A 20,344-nucleotide genomic window follows, 5' to 3' on the forward strand; every position below is an offset into this window, starting at 1 on the left:
TACTGTCTGATTTGAACTGAAGAAAATATACTCACAAAACTCAATAATCCATCCAAAGAAATATACATTAATTATCAAGAAATCAAAATAACTCTATATAATGATACCTGAAGCAAAAAATGAATAATGAAAATACAGATACTGATAATATGAGAAGAAATAAACATCAGCACAAATTGTGTTACCACAGATACAGAGCACTGATAATAACATGTATCATCAATCTGTATAATACAAATTTTACTCTGAAAAGTCTACAAAGACATGGTTAAAAGGCCAAAGAATGATAATTTCTTTAATCTCTCATTATGATTGGAGAACGAATACTCCTCTTTTTATTTTTTTGTCAGCCATGGGGCTTGAACTCAGGGCTTGGGTGCTATACCTCCGCTCTTGAGCTCAAGGCAAATGATCTACCTCTTGAGCCACAGCACCACATCTGGTTCTCTAGTGCTTTATTGGGGATAAGGATCTCATGGACTTTCCTACCAGGGCTGGCTTTGAACCATGATGCTCATATCTCAGCCTCTTGAGTAGCTAGGATTACAGGCATGAGCCACCAACGTCTGGTGTCTAATACTCCTCTTAATGACTGAACAACCAGAAAAATGGTCACCACAAACACACATGTGGAAGGCATTATCTTTACTTAAATGCTGTTTAATAAGCACTATGCTGTTATATTTACCAAGACAGACACACTGAGAATAGATCTGAAGACAAATTGTCTAGAAATCAGTATGAGAAAGAAAGCTATGTTATAAACACAATAAAATCCAACAATATGTTTCTAATAATCTCTCAGTAAAACAAACACATGGGAACTAGAATGGATCTGTAACAAATGTATGCTATTAGTATGAGTTATAGAATATTAAAGGGAGCCACTGTCTTACTTCAGTTGTGAAATAAAAACAAGTGCTTTCAATTATGTATGGAGTATTCATGTGAAAATCTTCTGGAGGGTGTGGCAGAGCCATAGAATTTGAGGGAAATAGGGTGATGAAAATACAGCATACAATTCAAGAGTAGAGATAGGAGGGAGGGATTGGCAGAGAGTGAAGGAATGGAACACACTGTATGAAAAAACAGTATTTATTAATCTCTATAAGCATTACCTCCATAATAATATTAAATTACATTAATAATAAAACAATATTTCCAGCATAAATGATTTGCTTGGTGATCAAAATCTACCACAGTAAGAAGAACAGTTACAATTATTAGAGATATAATACAACAACACTTAATTTGAAAGATAAACTATTTCAGTTTACATTGAATATTAATTCCACATAATAATCCTTTCATTGTAGTATACAATTAAGTGTGAATGTTAAATGTTGAGGTAAGTCAAAACAAGACAAGCACTTCTGGCTCAAGACTGTCATTTTAGCCTAGCTACTAAGGAGGAAACTGAGGTCTGGAAGCCAGCCTAGAAAAACAATTCAAATTAAGCAGCTAATAAACACGTTAGAGGTAAGGCTCAAGTGATCGTGCCAACAGTGAGTGAGGAAGCTGACTGTCTGTGAGACCTGGAGTTCAAGCTCCAATAGTAGCTCAAGAAAGCCATGGTGGAGTGTGAGGTATGTGTATTACATGTGTTTCTAAGTTAGAAGCCTAATTGTAGTGATACTAGCAAGTCTCATCTCAGGCTTATAGAGAAAACAAACTGAGTGGAGGAGGGAGAGAAGGGAAGCCAAAGGTCAGGGAAAAGAAGGAAGAAGAGGAGACAAGAGAGTAGTGGAGAGAAGGGAACAAAAGGGAAAAGGAAAGGAGAAGAAGACAGGAGATGAAGAAAGCCCTATGGCATTAGATTTAACAGCAAATCTTTAAATAAGACACCAAAAGTGACTCATGCAAAAAATAAACAAACAAACAAATGCCAGACTATGGTGGCTGATACCTGTAATCCTAACTAATCAGGAGAGTGAGATCTGAGGATCATGGTTCAAAGCCAGCCTGGCAGAAAAACCTATGAAACTCTTATCTCCAATGAAGCACCAGAACACCAGAAGTTGTGCAATGGCCCAAGTAGTAGAGTGCTAGCCTTGAACTGAAGAGCTGAGGCACAAGCTCATACCCAGAGCTCAAGCCCCATGACTGATAATAAATCAATAACTGAACAAAAATTAAAAAATAAATACCATACCAAACCAGATTAAGTGCATACAATGAAAACCTTTTATACTGAAAAGAACCATCACCAAAGAAGCAAAAGCATGGTAGGAGAAAATATTTGCATATTCTTCAAATAGATTCCTAACAAATATGAATTCGAAAATATAAAGAAAATGCTCCATGTAACCCCCACACCATAAAATCTAATTTTAAAATGGGAAAAAGATTAAAGTGACTTTTCTAAATAGGACATACACAAATAGCTGATTAAAATATGAAAGTAGCATCAATAGTCATGAGAAAAATTCAATCAAAATTAAAATAAAATAACTATTTTACACATGTTAGTATGGCCATAGTTTTAAACAAAACAACAAAATTCCTTCCAAAGTCTAACAAAAGCTAGGAAAGATGTGACAACAATGTGAACCTTGGTGCATTTCTCTCTGGTATGTAAAACTATCAAAGATGGGACAAAGAGTCCTAAAAAGAACTTAGTATAGAATTACATGGAAATATGGTCCAGCACTTCTACACTTGTACGTATCTTAGAGAAAAACAGAGATTTCTATAAATTCCATCAAAAATACAGCCTAAGTTTCAAGAAAGACTAATACCAAAAAGCAGTCCAAGAGTATTTACAGAGACTAATTGAAGTACTTACAACATACTCAATCCTGTACATCAGCTAAAGTTATGTTTGACGACACTATTTCAGCAAATCCAGTAAAACTTCATTAGGATAGTCTAATGTTATGTATGAGGATGTGATGTCTGACCAGATTCTAGCCAACCTTTTACCTTCCATGAGAAGTTACCTCCTAAGTGTCATTGGAGAGAAGCCAAATGAGAGAGTCAGAAAAGAACCTGTGTGATTTTACCCTAGAAGTTCCTGCTCAGAACATGATAGGTGGGCTGGAAAAGCATAAAGCCTTCTTATGGGAGAAGAAACATTCCTGAATCAAGTAGAGCATTAAAGTATCCACTAAAGACAAATCCACAGAAGAGTAAAATCTTACGTGTTACTAAACAATATTAACAGAAAATACACCCCAAAATGTAGATCCATAAAATGTAAAAGAAACTACTTATATAAGTATGTGTTTTTGCTTATACTTGTTGGTTGATGACACAGGAAATTCTATTATCCAGCATTCTGGTTTTTTTTCCACTTACCCACAATGGTAATTGTTAATATAAAATACATGAACTTTGCAGTGACATTTAGAAGAAGAGAAAATCTATTCTGTTTACTTCAGTGAGGTTGTTTTTGATAGGAAAGACAATATGAATCCTTTAAAAGCAGTGTTTGCACATTAGTATTGGGTTTTTCTACATCACACAAATGTTTTCTTACTTTGAAAAACTTAAAGTGAATTTATTATAGGCTAAGTGTTCACATTCACAATACTTAAGATGAGAGGGCCTGGGAAGGTGGCTCAGCGGTACAGTGCTTGCCTTGCATGCATGAGGCCCTGGGTTCCATTCCTTAGTACCACATAATCAGAAACAGCTGGAAGTGGCACTATGGCTCAAGCGCACTAGCCTTGAGCTGAATCGCTCAGGAACAGCGTCCAGCCCCATGACCGATTAAAAAAAAAAAAACAATACTTAAGATGAGGAGTGTTACAAATTTCAAAGTGGGGTATCTTCTGTTTGTTTTGGGATTTGGACCGTCCTCATCCACATTAGTGACTGAACGTCCTGCCTTAACATTGTCAAGTTTTCTATTTCATATTATTTTATTAGAATATAATCTGAATTTAAAAAAGGATATTGTAACTAACTAGGCTCTCATGTCTAATGGCTGTAATCTTAGTTACTCAGAAGGCTGAGATCTGAGGAAAGTTAGTATTATCCCCACCTTTGCTCCTCAGCTCCACCCAGACCTGGGCTCCTCCCAGACCTAGAGTTCCCTCCATACTGCTGACCACTCCCTCTCTCTACCCACATCTACCTGAGCATGCACCTACCTAAATTCCTGCTCCCCAGCTCCTGTTGCTACCTGAAGAGAGACAAATGCATGTGCTCCCTCTCCTTGGAATATTGTCCTTCTAATAAACCTTATAATAATCTTTCTCCTATGCCTCCTTGTGGTCCCCTGGGATGGAAATAAAGGATCCCTACAAGGATAGCAAATTGAACTCATGAACACAAGAATGTCTGAGAAACTTATCTCCAATAAATTAGCCAAAGTAGCTGGAAGTGGAGATGTGGCTTAAGTGGTGCATTATCATTGAACCATATAATTTCATGCTCAGTTTCCAGACACTGAGTTTAAGAATCAGGACAAGCACACACATATCAAGGGCACTGTATTGTATTCAAATTATATTTTATCAATTGATTTGGAATACATATATAGGAAGTCTCTCTCTCTCTCTTTTTTTTTGTTGGTCATGGGGCCTGAACTCTGAGCCTGGGAACTGTTCCTTAGCTCCTAAACTCAAAGCTAGCACTCTACCACTTGAGCCACTGTGCACTGCCAGCTTTTTCTACTTAGTAGTTCTGAGGAATCAAACCCAGGGACTTATTCATGCAAGGCAAGCACTCTACCACTGAACCACCTACCCCGCCAATCTCTCTCATTTTAAGTGATGTAAAATAGGCTAATTATATATTGGAGTATATCTGAGCCAGCAGCATTTTGAAAGTTTCAAAAGCCATAGGAAGTGCAGAGGGTGAAAAGAAGATCACTATGTTTATATAAGACATTTTCAAGGAATGTTTACCATTCATTGGCTTCAATTCACAAGAAGCAAGTTTATAAAATCACATGGATGAGTAGCAGAATCTCTAGGTTCAGGAGTATAAACGCACAACTCCTGACTCTCCTTGTCTAGAGAACCAGAGGTTTGTGAGCCAGTTTCTGGCACCTGGAGGAACATGTGCTAATGGCAGCACAAACACATGAGCTCATAAAATATCCTCAACCCCAGACTGGGGAAAGATGCTAAGGGCAGACTCTGGCTGGTGAGTCAGATCGCTTCAAGTTACAGCTCCCAAGTTCCCCTGAAGAAGAGGCACTGGGCTGCTACCTTTTGATACTGACTATGGAGTGCAAAGCTGCACTTCCAGCAGCAAGGCAAAAGGAAAGAAACCCAAATTTGCAAACTAAAAAATAAACAGTGGCCAAGGAGGCTCAGATGCCTTACCCCGGCCCCCCTCCAAGCTTTCAAAGGATCTGTGCCCCAATAGAAACTACAATTCCCATAATACGATGCATTCAACTAGAGGAAGTGGGCTTGTTACAGGGTTTGGACTGGCACCAGACACTTGGTCCTAAGTGTGCATGGATGCATGGGGACCTTTCTCTCCCAGCTGCAGGAACTAACGTGAGTTTCTTCTTGAAAAATCAGTTTACCTCCTGAAACATTGTGAGATCAACCAAAACAAAGAAATGTATTAGGAGCATTAATTTGGCTTTTTAATTCTTAGTTTTATTAATGTAATTGAGGTTATGAGACTCCATGGTTATTGATTATGTTTTTATTCAAAGAGTATGTTCCTCTGAATATAAATTATGTCTCTGTTTTGCCTTAAAAATTTGAATATCTCCTCTCTGTTCTTTTCTAGCTCTCTCTGCTCTCTCGCTTCTCTCTCTGCTCTCTCTCTGCTCTTTTCTAGCTCTCTCTGCTCCCTCTCTGCTTTTTTCTAGCTCTTTCATCTCTCTTTCCCAACTCTCTCTCTTTCCCAGGCCTTTCCCAGCCACGTGGAATGCCAACCTTGCCTGGTCCCAGCAGGTCTACTGAATAAACCTATCCCTTACCTGAATACCACGTGCCGTGACTCGGATAAGGGGCTTAAAGTCAGGATAGCTGGGATTACTCTCTGGGTTTTTTTTTTCCTCTTTTTTCTTTTTCTCTGCTCTCAGCTCTCTCTCTGCTCTCTGCTCTCTCTCTCTGCTCTTTTCTAGCTCTCTCTGCTCTCTCCTCTCTCTCTCTGCTTTTTTCTAGCTTTTTTCTAGCTCTTTCCTCTCTTTCCCAGCTCTCTCTCTTTCCCAGGCCTTGCCCAGCCATGTGGATGCCAACCTGGCCTGGTCCCAGCAGGTCTACTGAATAAACCTACCCCTTACCTGAAAAAATTTTTGAATATCTCCTCCCTCACTTTAAAAAGGTATTTGCAGCTGGGTGCCAGTGGCTCATGCCTGTAATCCTAGGTACTCAGGAGGCAGAGATCTGAGGATGCTGGTCCAAAGCCAGCTTGGGCAGGAAAGTTCATGAGCTTTATCTGCAATTAACCACCAGAAAAATGGGAGTGGCCTTGTGGCTCAAGTTGTGGAGAGCTCACCTTGAGGGGAAGAACTCAGGGATAGTGCTCAGGCCCAGAGTTCAAACCACATGATCAGGTATTTACAGATACTTAACTGATTGATTCTGGGATCATTTCCTCTTTTTCATATATATATATATATACACACATATATACAAGTATATATATATACATACACAAATGTACATGTACACACACACACACACACACACACACACACACACACACATATATATATATATATATATATATATATATATATATACTGGAATAAAATTAGCAGAATTTTAAGGAAGACATACTTTATAAACTTTGAATTAAATTGATTTGTCATACTCTCCTCTTTACTTTCCCAGAAACTCCTAAATTCCATCTATGAAATTTTAAGACATTTTTGGTTTTCTGTGTCTGAAATTTGCCTATCCTTCAAAATTTTTTTTCCTCCTTTTGTTGTTGGTCCTGTGGCTTGAACTCAGGGCATGGGCACTGTCTGTGAGCATTTGCGGTGCTCTACTTGCCTTTCCTTTGTTAATTGTTTCAGGAAACTAGTGAAAAGTTTGCTCCCAGGATTTCTTAGAAAAAGGTACTCCTCCTCCAAGATGCTGCAAAAAATGTTTGTCTAGGGTGATCAAGGTGAATGTGGGTGGAGGTAGAGTTTAGGGCAGGTCTATGTTCATGTGAAGCTTGATCACTTGCCCCAAACCAGTCTGCTTTTACTTTTCTGTTTTGCATATCCTGTTTTGTTTTGATTTTCTACCTCTTCTCTGACCCTAGAAGTTTCTGCCAGCAACTGTAGTCTACGTATCTACGGGTCCTCAGACTTGTCTTTTCAGACTGTATCCATTACACTGTGGCATACAACTTTTGTCTCCCTCCCTCATATCAGACATCCTAAGCTTGTCTCTTAAGGATTTGTTGTGATTGTTGATGATCCTTTCCCCACATCATGACTGGGAAGGATTGTGTAGGAAATATTCATGCCTGATATTCAGTCCTCCAGTGCATGGGTTCTCCATGCCTCTTTTAGTGGATGTGAGCTATTCCTCATGAAAATGGAAATCGTGAGACACATTTCCATGTATAGACGTCAACTTTGGAGCACCTATAATATGAAGGAAAAATAATCCATTCTTTCTGTAAAAGTTAAAAATAAGTTCCTGAGAGGCAAGGAGATAAGGATCATTTAAAAATGAGTTCTTCCTAGACTAGCTGTGTTGCATAGTTTTCATTGTTCATGGGTACATTTTTCAAACATTCATTTCTAAGTATTAAGTTCATCGTACTAGTATAAATACAATTTACTTCCTACATTATTTTTGAATTGTTCATTGCTCACAGATGTAAGTCTCATTATTTGTTATACAAATATTATAACCTTCATTCATTTCAATGATTGACTGTTGCAAGTCCTGAGGTAGAAGGTACAAGTATGATAAGGTATTCAGGGATAGATTATGGCTCTGACTTCCTCTGGAGCAAAAGTTGAACGAATGGAAAAAGATGGAGCTTATGCTTAACACTTGTAGAATTCCTTTTGGCAGGGGATGTGGTGCACCACCCTTGGGTTCCACTATGCCCAGTGATTCCTGTTGTTGCTCTGATCCATCACCATGGAGGGCCTGTGGATTATGGAGAGCCTGCGGATTTCACATCTTGTCCACTGTTCTGGTGGTGGAAGTCTCCCAATATGCACTGCGGGACTGGGCTTAGAGGAGTGACAGGATCAGTGGTACCTTGCTGGCCCCCATGTTTGTCAGCCTGTTTGGAAAAGCTTACCCTGACATCTGCAACTGGCTGCTGCTGAGGCCTATTTGGACTAATGTCTCTCTCCAACCCATACCTCTGTTTCAGAGACTTGTCCTGTTTCATGGTTTTGTATCATTTATTGTGCGGGCTTGTGTTATGTATGCATACATGATGGTAGTTGGGCTGGGTATGGTTTTCAAGGGTGGGGTGGTTTTTGATGCCTCTTGCAGAGAACAGTTTTGTTCTCACTAACTGCATAAATACTCTGAGATTACTATGCAATCACCTTAACTTATGTTGCCTGTTCAGTTGATAGAACCATGATGGTATAATAAGTTTGGGTCTCTTTTGCTATTGATATTTAGAGGGCTGTTAACCATAGCTGCAGATTTTGGGGAATATTGGTTGCTACCACTATTGCTACACTTAATGTTCTTGCTAGAGCTACTGATTCTGCTGTGAACCTTATCCAAACCATATATACAGCACAACATGTTAATACTTTAGCTTGATATGTTTCTGGTGCCCATGGATGAAGGTGGTTGTAGATAAAAAGATTGTGATATGTTTCATGATTAGGAAACAGCAATGATGTATGTTGATAATCAGGTAGACCTGCTAAAGACCCAGTTAAAACTGATGTGTCATGCTACTGGTTAGTACATCTGTGTTATCCCTCTTAAATAAGATGGAAATATGACTTGGACCAATATCCAGTGACATATTGGAGGAATCTGTTCCTTTGATAATTTAAGCTTAAACATTATGCAGCTTCAGGGTCAGAAATCTGATATTGGTCACTCCACCCTATAGGTAGCACACCCTGCAGAATTAGCTGCATCAGAATTACCTGCAGGGATTCAACCTGGGAAATAGCACTCCTTTTTACCATTTCTTAGGCATTTTCTTGTTTTGGTATTCCTTTTTCTTCCATTCTTCCAGAACTGCAGCTTTTTCCAGATTCAGGCAAATAGACACTTGCTCAATTTACAAAATAAAAAGGTGGGCCTGTTGCAGACCCAGAGGTGCCAGGAGCTTGCAAGGTGTGAGCCAAAGTTCCACAACCACTGACTCCAACCTTCAGGACTATAAGTACTTGCCCTTTTCATAGGAGAGTGTGTTCCTTTTAGCTTCTGGGCCTGGAGGCCTTACCTGTAGGAGTTTGGTGGACAAAGGTTGAACTAGAATGAGGAAGGATGCATATGACCTGCAGTTGTGGGCCCATGGAGTCCTGGAACAATGTGACGCAAGCACTGGACAGATAAGAAAGTGTCTATAGCTAAGGCTGTTCCTGGAATAAAGAGAGATTCATTATTGGCCTTCTCTCTGTCTTTTCCATTATCATCCCCTTGTTCTTCCGGATCACTGCTGGTGTTGTGGCTGGCTCACAGCAGTGGTAGAGTGCTTACCTAACATACCTGAAGCCCTGGGTTCAAGTCCTCAGTACCACATACACAGAAAAAGCAGAATGTGGAATTGTGGCTCAAGTAGTAGGGTGCTAGTCTTGAGCAAAAATTCAGGGACAGTGTCTAGGCACTGAGTTCAAGCCCCAGGGTTGGGACATAAAACAAAAGAAATGCAAGCTCTGGCTCATGCCTCATGTCTTTAATCCTAGCTGTTCAAAAGGCTGAAACCTAAGGATCGAGGTCCAAAGTCAGCCTGGGCAGCAATGTCTGTGACCACCAGAAAACCAGAAGTGGTGCTGTGGCTCACAATGTAGAGCACTTGACTTGAGCTGAAGAGCTGAGGAATGGCTCCCAAGCTCACAGTTTAAGTGGCATGACCAAAAAAAAGAAAAAAAGAAAAAAGAAAAGGATAAAAGAATAAAGAAATTCATCACAAATGTAGGCTTGAACAATGAAAATTACATTTCACTGGTAGTCTTGGAAGCACCTCAGTTTTTACCTGATTCTTATCTCCTTTTCTCAGGAATTTACTTTTACAGAATGAAATTATTTTCTCTGTATATTGTTAGAGGTGCTTTTTAAGTAGAAGTCTATACATCCAAATATGCCCTTTGATTCCCATTTTCATGAGGAATAGTTCAGGTCCACAAAAGAGACATGGAAAACCCATAATACTGGAGAATTAAAATCAGGCGTGAAACTTTCCAATCAATCCTTCCCAATTATGATGTATGTAAAGGATCACCAAAAATCACAATAAACTCCTAAGAGACAAGTGCAGGTTCTCTGATAAGAGAGAGGGAGACTGTTGCAGACCCTGGGGTGCCTGCCAGGAGCAGGCAAAATGTGAGCAAATGCCTCAGGGCCATTGACTCCTAACCTCAGGATTGCAAGTCCTTGCCCTTTCTTGGTTTGAGGAAGTGTGTGCTGTAGTGTTTGGCCTGGGGCTTTAACTGAAGGGAGGCTTTGTTGGAAAAGATGGATTGAAATAGAGTGAGGAAAGATATGTGCTGTTTGCACTTTTTGGCACAGTGGATCTAGACTAATATTATACAAGCATTTGAGAAATATAGAAAGTAGCCGGAAGTGGTGCTGTGGCTCAAGTGGTAGAGCGCTAGCCTTGAGCTGAAGAGCTGGGACTGCGCCCAGGCTCAGAGTTCAGGCCCCAAGACTGGATCCCCCCTCCCAAAAAAAACAGAGAAATTAGAAAGTGTATGTTGCTGAGCTTTTGCTAGAATAAACAGAATTGTACCATCAGCCATTTCTCTGTCTCCTTCATTATCATCCCGTCGGCCCTCTGAGCCTTGCTTGTGCTCTGATGGGACTGAGGCAGGAGACAAAAGATTTATTCCACAGTTTAATGGATAAGGTCTGAGAAGACAAGTCTGAGGTCCCCAAGATATGTAGCCTAAAGCTATTGAGAGGAACTTTCAGGATCAGAGAAGAGGTAAGAATTCTAAAGAGTTTTTCACATGCAAAATGAAAAGACAAATGCAGACTGGTTTGCAAGTCATCAAGCTTCACATCAACATAGACCTACCCTAAACTTCACCCTTCTATCTCACCTGCATTCAGCCTGACCCCCCAAACCATCTCTTTGAAGGGAAACGGAGGTGATGTGCCATGTTCTTAAGAATCCCTGTGAGGAAACTTTGCACCACTTACCTGAAGAAATTTTTAAAGGAAATGCAAATAGAGCACAGCACTGCTCACAGACAATGCCCAAGCTCTGAGTTCAAGCCACAGGACTAACAGCAAAAAGAAAAAAAACATAAAACCCTTAAGTGAAATGCAAAATAAAGAAACAACCAAAAACTTTGATTTAATAGATAGAATTGGGGAGTTTCTGGAAAATTAATTGTTAGATTTTGCGAAATCCAAATCAACAAGGATTATGCTGCATATCTACCTAACAATCTTTCTATCTTATGCCAGTGTATACATTAGAGCAATGAGAAATGAACCAGGTATAAGTTCAGTGTCTGTGAGTACCTTTGAAAGATGAAAGGGGAGGTATTAAACAATGTAAAACAAAACAGAAATATAATTTACATTCAGCAGAACGCAAGCATTGAACAAAAAGAAAGGTATAAGCAAGGCAGTCTCATAACCTCAATTTCATTATTAGAACTAAGAATCAAAAAGCCAATGTATCCAATTCTCCCCCTATATTTCCATTTTTTGGTTGGTCTTAAATATTCAAGAGGAAACATGGGGCTGGGAAGGTGGCTCAGTGGTAGAGCACTTACCTTGCATGCTCAAGGCCCTGGGTTCGATTCCTCAGCACCATATAAGAAAAAAGCCAGAAGTGGCACTGTGGCTCAAGTGGTAGAGTGCTAGCCTTGAGCTGAAGAGCTGAGGGACAGCGCCCAGGCCCAGAGTTCAGACCCCACGACCAGACACCACCAAAAAAAATATTCAAGAGGAAACAGTGGTTATCAAGAAGAAACTCAGCTTAGTTCCCACAGCAAGGAGACAAAAGTCCCAATGTATCCAAGGCCTCTTGTGATCAAGGGTGTAGCAGGGTGCGCTGAGCATTGTGGGAATTGTAGTCTCTATGGAGGACATTTTGTTTGAAAATACTGGGGTTTTTTGTTGTTGTTGGGCATAGGTGGAGCAGCAGTTCCTGTTGCGCATGCGTCTCCCCGCCCACCACAGGTGTTTTAAGTTGGCCTGTTCCCGATTTTCTTTCCCTTTCCGTGCTGCTCAAAGTACCCTCAAGTACAGTTTGGCCTTCCATAGTGGGAACCAAGAGGCCAGCCCCCAGCTCTGTGCAGTGGATCTTTGGAGCTGTAACTTGAAGAAATCTCAGGCTTTGGAACTGATGTCAGGTAGGAAGTGTGCGATTGCTGTGGGAGCCTACTCTCCACGGTTTTGTTTTTCTTTTTCTGTTTCTGTTTTTTTGGTTGGTCGTGGGGCTTGAACTCTGGGCCTGCAAGCACCATTCCTGAGCTCCTCAGCTCAGAGGGAGAGCTTTACACTTGAGCCAAAGCGCCTACTTCCCCCTACATGCTTTTCTCCAGTCTGGGGTGATAATTTGCTAGAGGTTCAGGAGTTTGTGCTGCCATTAGTGTCTGGGCCTTCAGATGCAAGAACCTGGTTCCCAAATGTCTGAGAACAAGCTGGGTGATTGTCCAGATGAGGAGAGCCCAAGAGATTTCCTTTTGTACTCCAAGACCAAGGGATTCTTCTGTTAACCCATGTGACTTTATTTGCTTTGCCCAGGTATAAGAGGAGTACAGGAAGAATTCTAGTGAAATTGTGAGGTGTGTGCCTGCCTTGAGTCCTCTTATATTGCAGTTGTATTTGGGGCTTCTGTGTTGTTTCTCCTAGAGACATTTTAATCTGTTTGGCTTGAGTTTTTAGTCTCCTGGCTTGAGTTCACAGGTGTTTGTACACGACCCTGTTTCTAGAGACAGTTGTACATGGGATATTGGAGTAGTGAGTGCTGGTCCTGTATTTTTAGGAATAAAGCCTAGCAATTTTCAAAGAAGAGTACTTATGAATAGGAATCTCCATCCTAAATGGACAGACCTTTTCAATTCTGAGAAGCCCTGAAGAACAGAAGCAGAAAAGCAAAGGAATGGGAAGATGTTGCTAGCTTCCCTTGCCTTATGCAAAAATTGGTGCTACTTCCCTGAGCACCAGATTCACTCTTTCCTACACCACTCTCAATCACTTTGTGTTGTTGCAAGATTGAAACTAATTTATAGGACTCGTGATGAGCTGGCTTTGGGAATAAGCCAGAGCCTAGATTTCAAAGTGTACCTGAGGCTGTGGTTTGCAATGGTGGGGTAATTGTTATGACTGAAAGTATCTATTCATGTACTAGACCCTAATCCTCTTCTTGCTAATTTATTCAGACTGTTATCACTATGATTTTTAGTATGTAATCATGCATTCTTATCTTAAATGTCCCATGTATGGATTTGCTAATGCTAGCTCTGGTAGTTCAGGGACAATTGACCTTATAAGAAAAATAACAGCCGGGCGCTGGTGTCTCATGCCTGTAATCCTAGCTACTCAGGAGGCTGAGATCTGAGGATCACGGTTCAAAGCCAGCCTGGACAGGAGAGACCGTGAGATTCCTATCTCCAATAAACCACCAGAAAACCGGAAGTGGCGCTGTAGCTCAAGTGGTAGAGCGCTCGCCTTGAGCTGAAGAGCTGAGGGACAGCACCCAGGCCCAGAGTTCAAGCCCCACGACCGACAAAAAGAAAAGAAAAAAGAAAAAAAGAAAAATCACAGAAGAAAACTTGAGGTAATATGTCTTACTCAAGGTTGTGTGCTTTGTAGATGTCACCTATCTTCAGGTGTGTCACTCCTATATTGAATATTTTATGTTGTATCTTTAGGATGGCCCAGGTTCTTCCCATGACTGTTTAAGAAAGTGAGCATTAGGGACTTTTAAAACCTGGGTTTACCTCATCTTTACTCATGTCCCTTTGGCCAAAGCATGTTAAATGGCAAATTGCAAGTCATTGCATAGGTGTGCAATGGGTACAGTGAAATGTGCCATTTGACAACCTTTATTTAAATATTATAACACAAGAAATATATTCTGTATATATTTTTCTCTATAACTTTGGGGGAAAACTACTGAGTTACATCATACACGCTTTCTCTGCTGTTTAAGTATGTAAATGAATGAGGTAGAACACAAAATCCAATGGATTTCTAGGATACCTTTGCATTAAAAAAAGCAGTTCCTACATCCTGAAGTATATTAAGCAATAACTACTTTTAGTGGAAATGTGATATATTTTTGCTTTCAATTATTCTATGGTTTTTGTGGGAACATTCATTTTTACGAATGTATTATGTATATAAAAATAGAATATATTTGCTTTACTAATATCTATCTACCAGGAAATGGACTGGATTTATGTTTATTGGAGACTTTCATGCTCTGCTTGAAACATTAAAGATTCTTATCATAAGAAGGCTTTATGCTTTTCCAGCCCACATATCATATTTGCAAGAGAAAATTCTGGGGCAAATATCCCACACATTCTTTTCTGAAAACATCATTTGCCTTATATTCCAGCCATGCTTCCACAATCTCTGTTCATTGTCAGCAGCAAGAAAGAATGAATGGATCTCTGGTGAGTTGTTTTTTTATTTCTCATTTGTTTTGCATTCCATCATATGAACCTAGAGATGTCCAAGAATTAAAAACAATACAACCACACAGATTCAGCCTCAGGAACATATTCATAAATCAGACAAAGATGGCTTGTAGATTTAGCAGATAAATATTGCTTGTAGATTTAGCAGGTTAAATGCTTATATTCTTTCTAAGTTGAATGCAGCTTTGCTTCAGATGTCTAGGTTTTGTGTTGTTAGAAAATGTAGTCAATCTTGTTATGTGATGTAATGACACCAAGCAGGAACATCTCATGGAAGGTGAAGGATAGATTGGAACCAGATCACATCTTCATGAGTAAAATTAAACTATCTCAATGAAATTTTCCTGGAATTGCTGAAATAGTGTGGTCACTCACTGCTGCATGTGTTCTTAAGGAATGATTAACCTATATGTACTTATATTACTCTCCATATATACTTCTTGGACTACTTCATGGTCTTGGCCTTACTTGAAGCTTAGGCTATATTTGATGCTGAACTTTATGGTCTTTCTACAAATTTCTGTTTGTTTTCTAAAGTACCCTCAGAAGATTGTTTTTGCTCTATTTTCTCTCTTTAATTCTTGATTTCCTACTATTTCTTGATTTTCTACCCAATAGTATTGGTTATTTTTCTCTTTCTCTTTGTATCTATCTTTCTATAATTTTTTCTTACTTTTCCCATTCCCTCTTTCTGCCATGTGTCTCTCAGTTGTTTCTTTTCTTCAAATGATCTATCTGGGAACTAGTTATTCTTTGTGATCAGTTTTACTTTGCTGAAGTCGTTCTTATGATTGACGTTTTTCTTTCCCATTACATAGGAAAAATTGTTTCCTATAGAATTCTCAGGATTCCAGAAATAAAGATGATTAGAGAAACACAAAAACATAAACAGATAGGGTAAAGCAGGGGTCCGGAGGCTCTCTGACACTTGGTCCCTGGGTGCCAGCAAGCAAGCACAGTTGTTTAAGTTCACACAGGGAAGGTTACCATTGATAACATGCAATAATGAAGTATCTATATTATTATTACAATCAGAGCCACAACTTTTTGTGAGAGATACATGTTTCCTTATTCACCTGAGACAAAAGATTGCTGCCCAGAAAAAATGCAGACATGAAGTTCACCTTACCTAGCCTTCAAGGTGAACAGCAGCTCAGTTTCAGATGCTATCCTTCCAACAGTAAGGAAAAGGCTGCAGTCTCTTAACCATCTCCAGAATTCTCTTTTAACACTTCTGCAGCCAGCTCTCAATGCTCTCAGTGCTGTCAGGCTGGAATTCCAACCTCTCAAACCTTTTCCCCTTCAGCTCAACTTCAGAGTTCCCTACAGAAAAGTTCTTCCTTCCCCCAAATGTTACAATATAAGAAGATTTGATTTCTCCTGATTCTGTTATCTTTGGTCTAAGTTCATTTGATGTGGTATTCAGTTTTGTTTTTCCATCCCACTGCTTTTGAATATTTTCATTCACTGCCAGTATAAGATAGGAACTGGTTTTGATAAAAAAAAAATAATAATAATACAGTGACTAAGTTTTCTCTATTAGAAATATCACTTGTTGTAAAATGTCACAGATGTTTGCTCAGTAATTGATTTTAATCTCTGAGGAATTTTGCTATTAACTAACACAAGTAGAAGTATATCCTTAGGGATCTACTGGAGAAATGACTGAGGAATATGTGCCACATTTGATCATTTGGTTATATTTATCATTTTTGTCATCTTGAGTGTTCCTTGAGCCTCTACACATTTGCCTCCACCTTCCATGAAGGCCTATTAAAATGAAAATCTTGTCAAGGAACATTTTATTCCCCTCCCACCTATATTGTATATAGTAGAGTGTAGGCAAAGTTTACAAAACTTCATGGTAGCAGTTCTTTTTTACATAGGAAGTTAATAACAGGTATCTATGACCACATTTCAATATTTTGTATTTAAACCCAACATGATTCGCCTATGATATTTTTATGTAGGAACTAAAAACTATTAAGGGCCAAAAAAATCATTAGCTACTTTCTGGAGTACTGTTACTGTTTTTAACATTCCTGTGGACACTGAACTTTTCATAGATCTACTAATGTGCTATGTATTCTATGTGATGTCCTGAATGTGTTATGCTTGCTGATGAGAGAGCTTGTTAACTGAAGATGTAAATAGGGTTTAGGTGATGCAGAATATGTAAATGCAAGAAAAAATATTTGTTTAATTCATTTTTACCCTCATATGTACTAAAAGTTTATAAAAATATGGTAATATAATCTTTCAGACACCCCCTTAAAATTAATGTTGTCATGCCAGATTATTATCTCCTTAGAATTTTTATCTTGTCTCTATTGCTAGCAACAGAAATGTGTTTGCATGATTACAGAAACTAAATTTTTCACAGTCTTGGGGCTTAAATTCTTGGCCTGGTTTCTGTCCCTCAGCTCTTCAGGTCAAGGTGAGTGTTCAACCCCTTAAGTCAAGGTGCTACTTTCAGTTTTCTGGTGGTTTATTGGAGATAAGAGTCTCATGGACTTTCCTGCCTGGCTTGGCTTTGAACCACAAACCTCAGACCTCAGCCTCCTGAGTAGCTAGGACTACAGGCATAAGCCACAAGCCCACTGCAAATCTTTGTATTTTAATGACCGTGTTTATATATTGTCAAATATTTTTAATTTGCTATTTAATCCTCCCAGTGAATAGATAACACAGCAAGCTACAAACATTTTATGTAACACAAAAGCATACATGCAGCATAATGAAATTGCGGTTTGGAATTCTCATGACCCAGGTCTAATTTCTTGAAGGAAATGTACCATTACAGAAGCTGATATCATTTAACGATGTGGCTGTGAACTTCACCTGGAAGGAGTGGCAGGAGCTGGATCCTGGTCAGAGGGCCCTTCATAGAGATGTAATGCTGGAGACCTATAGCAACCTCATGTCCTTGGGTAAGCAAAGGTCATTTTTACTTGGAAGATCAAGTGGTTTTATTTTCCTAGACATTAGACTACTTATGTTATTTAGGTATAAGATTCCAGTCCAAGGGAAATGTCATTTCTTTCTAAGGGAAACTTCAATTTTATTATATGTAACTCAAGAGCTAATTTTATTCTCATTCTTTAAGAAGGAAAATCAGTAGTTAGACAAAATTTCTAAACTATGTTCCACTAATAGGAGACTGACTTCCCAAACTTGAAGTGATTATTATATGTTGATCTACAGTCTACAGTAGAACATACATTACTACTGCAAGTATGATCTGGAAATCAGTAGTTGAAAGTGTGTATTTGTAAGCCAAACCTGACATAGGGTGCAGTGCTTCAAGCTTGGAATCCTAGATACTCTGGAACCTGAAATCTGAAGATTTTGGTTTGAAACCAGCAATTGCAGAAAAATGAACATGAGACTCTTATCTCCAATTAACCATTCAAAAACTGGAAATGTAGCCAAGACTCAAACTAGTAGAATGCTAGCTTTGAGCAAAAGAGCTGAGTTCAAGCCACCCAATTGGCAAAATACACCCAAAGCTGCGGGAAAGTCCACCATGGAGTTGTGAATAATTGAGAAAGAAGATTTAGGAGCAACCTCGTGAATAGGATGCCTGAGATCTTACAGCAATGATGACCCAGCAAGAGAAATAGTTCTCCACTATTTCTTAATCACAGGGCCCTGTGTTCCTAAACCTAAATTGATTGTCAAGCTGGAGCAAGGTGCAGAACCATGGACAAGAGAAGCCTCAGACATGAATTTCACAGGTGAGATAAATCATCTTGAATGGTAGTATTGGGTTCACAGCCCAGTTGGTATGTTTATCTTCAGCTGTATCGAGCAATAGCATTTCTAGTGCCCCTGAGTCATGTCTGGCAGCGACCTAGGTGATCCTTTGTCTCAAGGAATTGTCAATCCAGAATTAATGTGGAGAGAAAGTGAATTTGGTGTGCTAGTATAGTTAATGTTAGCAATTCTCTTTGTCTTTAGTCATTTTTAAAGAGAAAAAGACAATGAGAAATGTAGGAAAGGAGGTCTCATTTTCTTTTAAACTAGTACTATGCAGGTAGGAGGAAAATAGGAGTATGCTATCTTCTGATGAGGACTATTTCTTGTCAGTGGTGCTGGGCATAGAGTGAGATTCAGAATCCAAGCATTAAGAGTATGTAGATGTATAAATTGAATAAATATTTCCTTGAGAGAAAGGGAAAAATCTGAAATACAGAAAAACATTGATTTCCATTTTAAAATGTTAGTACTACTTTCTTAATTACCACATTGTGGAGAAAACTACATATTCTGCATAAAACAATGCTTTGATATTTAAAAATCTCACACCAGAATGGGAGAAAATATCTTTACATTAAGGAATTTATGGATCTCATTTATGTTTTTGTCTATTTTTCTGTAATTCATTTTAGATGTCCAAGAAATAGAGGAAAATTACAGTGAATATCTCTCTGAAGTAGCAGTCATGAATAGTAACACAGGGGAGGAACAAGTGAGATTTATAAAAACTTTTAATTTGAGCTCAAAACAGAAGTCAGAACTGATTAAGAATAATGGGAAGTCCTTAGGGATAAGAACAAAAAAGATCACTGGGTGTCAGAACATGGGTGTCTACAGTGAACCTGGTAAGATGTATGCTGCATATAGTCCTGGTGTGACTCCTGTTGTTGAAGAATGTAGACAATGTGAAAACTCTTTTACCCATACCCAGAGGACACACCTTACTGTCCCTCAGAGAACACACACAGGAGAGATACCTTATGAATGTAACATGTGTGGAAAATCTTTCACCAAGAAAGCAAAGCTTACTGTCCACCAGAATAAACAAACAGGAAAGAAACCATATGAATGTAATGTGTGTGGAAAGTCTTTCCCTAAGAAGGTACAACTTACTGTCCACCAGAGAACACACACAGAAAAGAAACCTTATGAATGTAACGTGTGTAGAAAGTCTTTCACACAGAAGTCAAACCTTACTGTCCACCAGGGAATACATACAGGAGAGAAACCTTATAAATGTAGCATATGTGGAAAATCTTTCACCAGGAAGTCATCCCTTACTGTCCACCAGAGAATACACACAGGAAACAAACCATATGAATGTAACGTGTGTGGAAAGTCATTCACCAGGAAGGAACGCCTTACTCCCCACCAGAGAACACACACAGGAGAGAGACCTTATGAATGTAATTTGTGTGGAAAGTCTTTCACTCATAAGTCAAACCTTACTGTCCACTGGAGAAGACACACAAGAGAGAAACCTTATGAATGTAACATGTGTGCAATGTCTTTTGCCTGGAAGTCAAACCTTATTGTCCACCAGAAAGCACATACAGGAAAGAAACCTTATGAATGTAATGTGTGTGGAAAGTCTTTCACCCAGAAATCAAACCTTACTGTCCACCAGAGAACACACACAAGAGAGAAACCTTATGAATGTAACATGTGTGGAAAGTATTTCAGACAGAAGTCAAACCTTACTGTCCACCAGAGAACACACACAGGAGAGAAACCTTATGAATGTAACACATGTGGAAAGTCTTTCACTTGGAAGTCAATCCTTACTAAACACCAGAGAACACACACAGGAGATAAACCTTATGAATGTAACACCTGTGGAAAGTCTTTCACCTCAAAGGCTAACCTTGCTGGCCACCAGAGAACACACACAAGAGAAAAATCTTATGAATA

At 39.1% G+C, this 20,344-nt stretch overlaps 1 protein-coding gene across 1 annotated transcript in view; it reads left to right on the forward strand.

The window, feature by feature from the left end:
- Positions 1–20,344, forward strand: part of LOC138841657 (zinc finger protein 420-like) — a 184,692-nt gene that overhangs the window by 14,477 nt on the left and 149,871 nt on the right. The window contains exons 4-7 of the mRNA XM_070042443.1: positions 12,157–12,376; positions 17,461–17,604; positions 18,322–18,411; positions 19,066–20,291. Of these exons, the coding sequence (XP_069898544.1) occupies positions 12,157–12,376; positions 17,461–17,604; positions 18,322–18,411; positions 19,066–20,291 (1,680 nt within the window). The remainder of the gene's footprint in view (positions 1–12,156; positions 12,377–17,460; positions 17,605–18,321; positions 18,412–19,065; positions 20,292–20,344) is intronic.

The sequence above is a fragment of the Dipodomys merriami genome, unplaced genomic scaffold (genome assembly GCF_024711535.1).
Source record: "Dipodomys merriami isolate MVZ:Mamm:240054 unplaced genomic scaffold, mDipMer1.0.p SCAF_325, whole genome shotgun sequence".
Taxonomy (NCBI): domain Eukaryota; kingdom Metazoa; phylum Chordata; class Mammalia; order Rodentia; family Heteromyidae; genus Dipodomys; species Dipodomys merriami.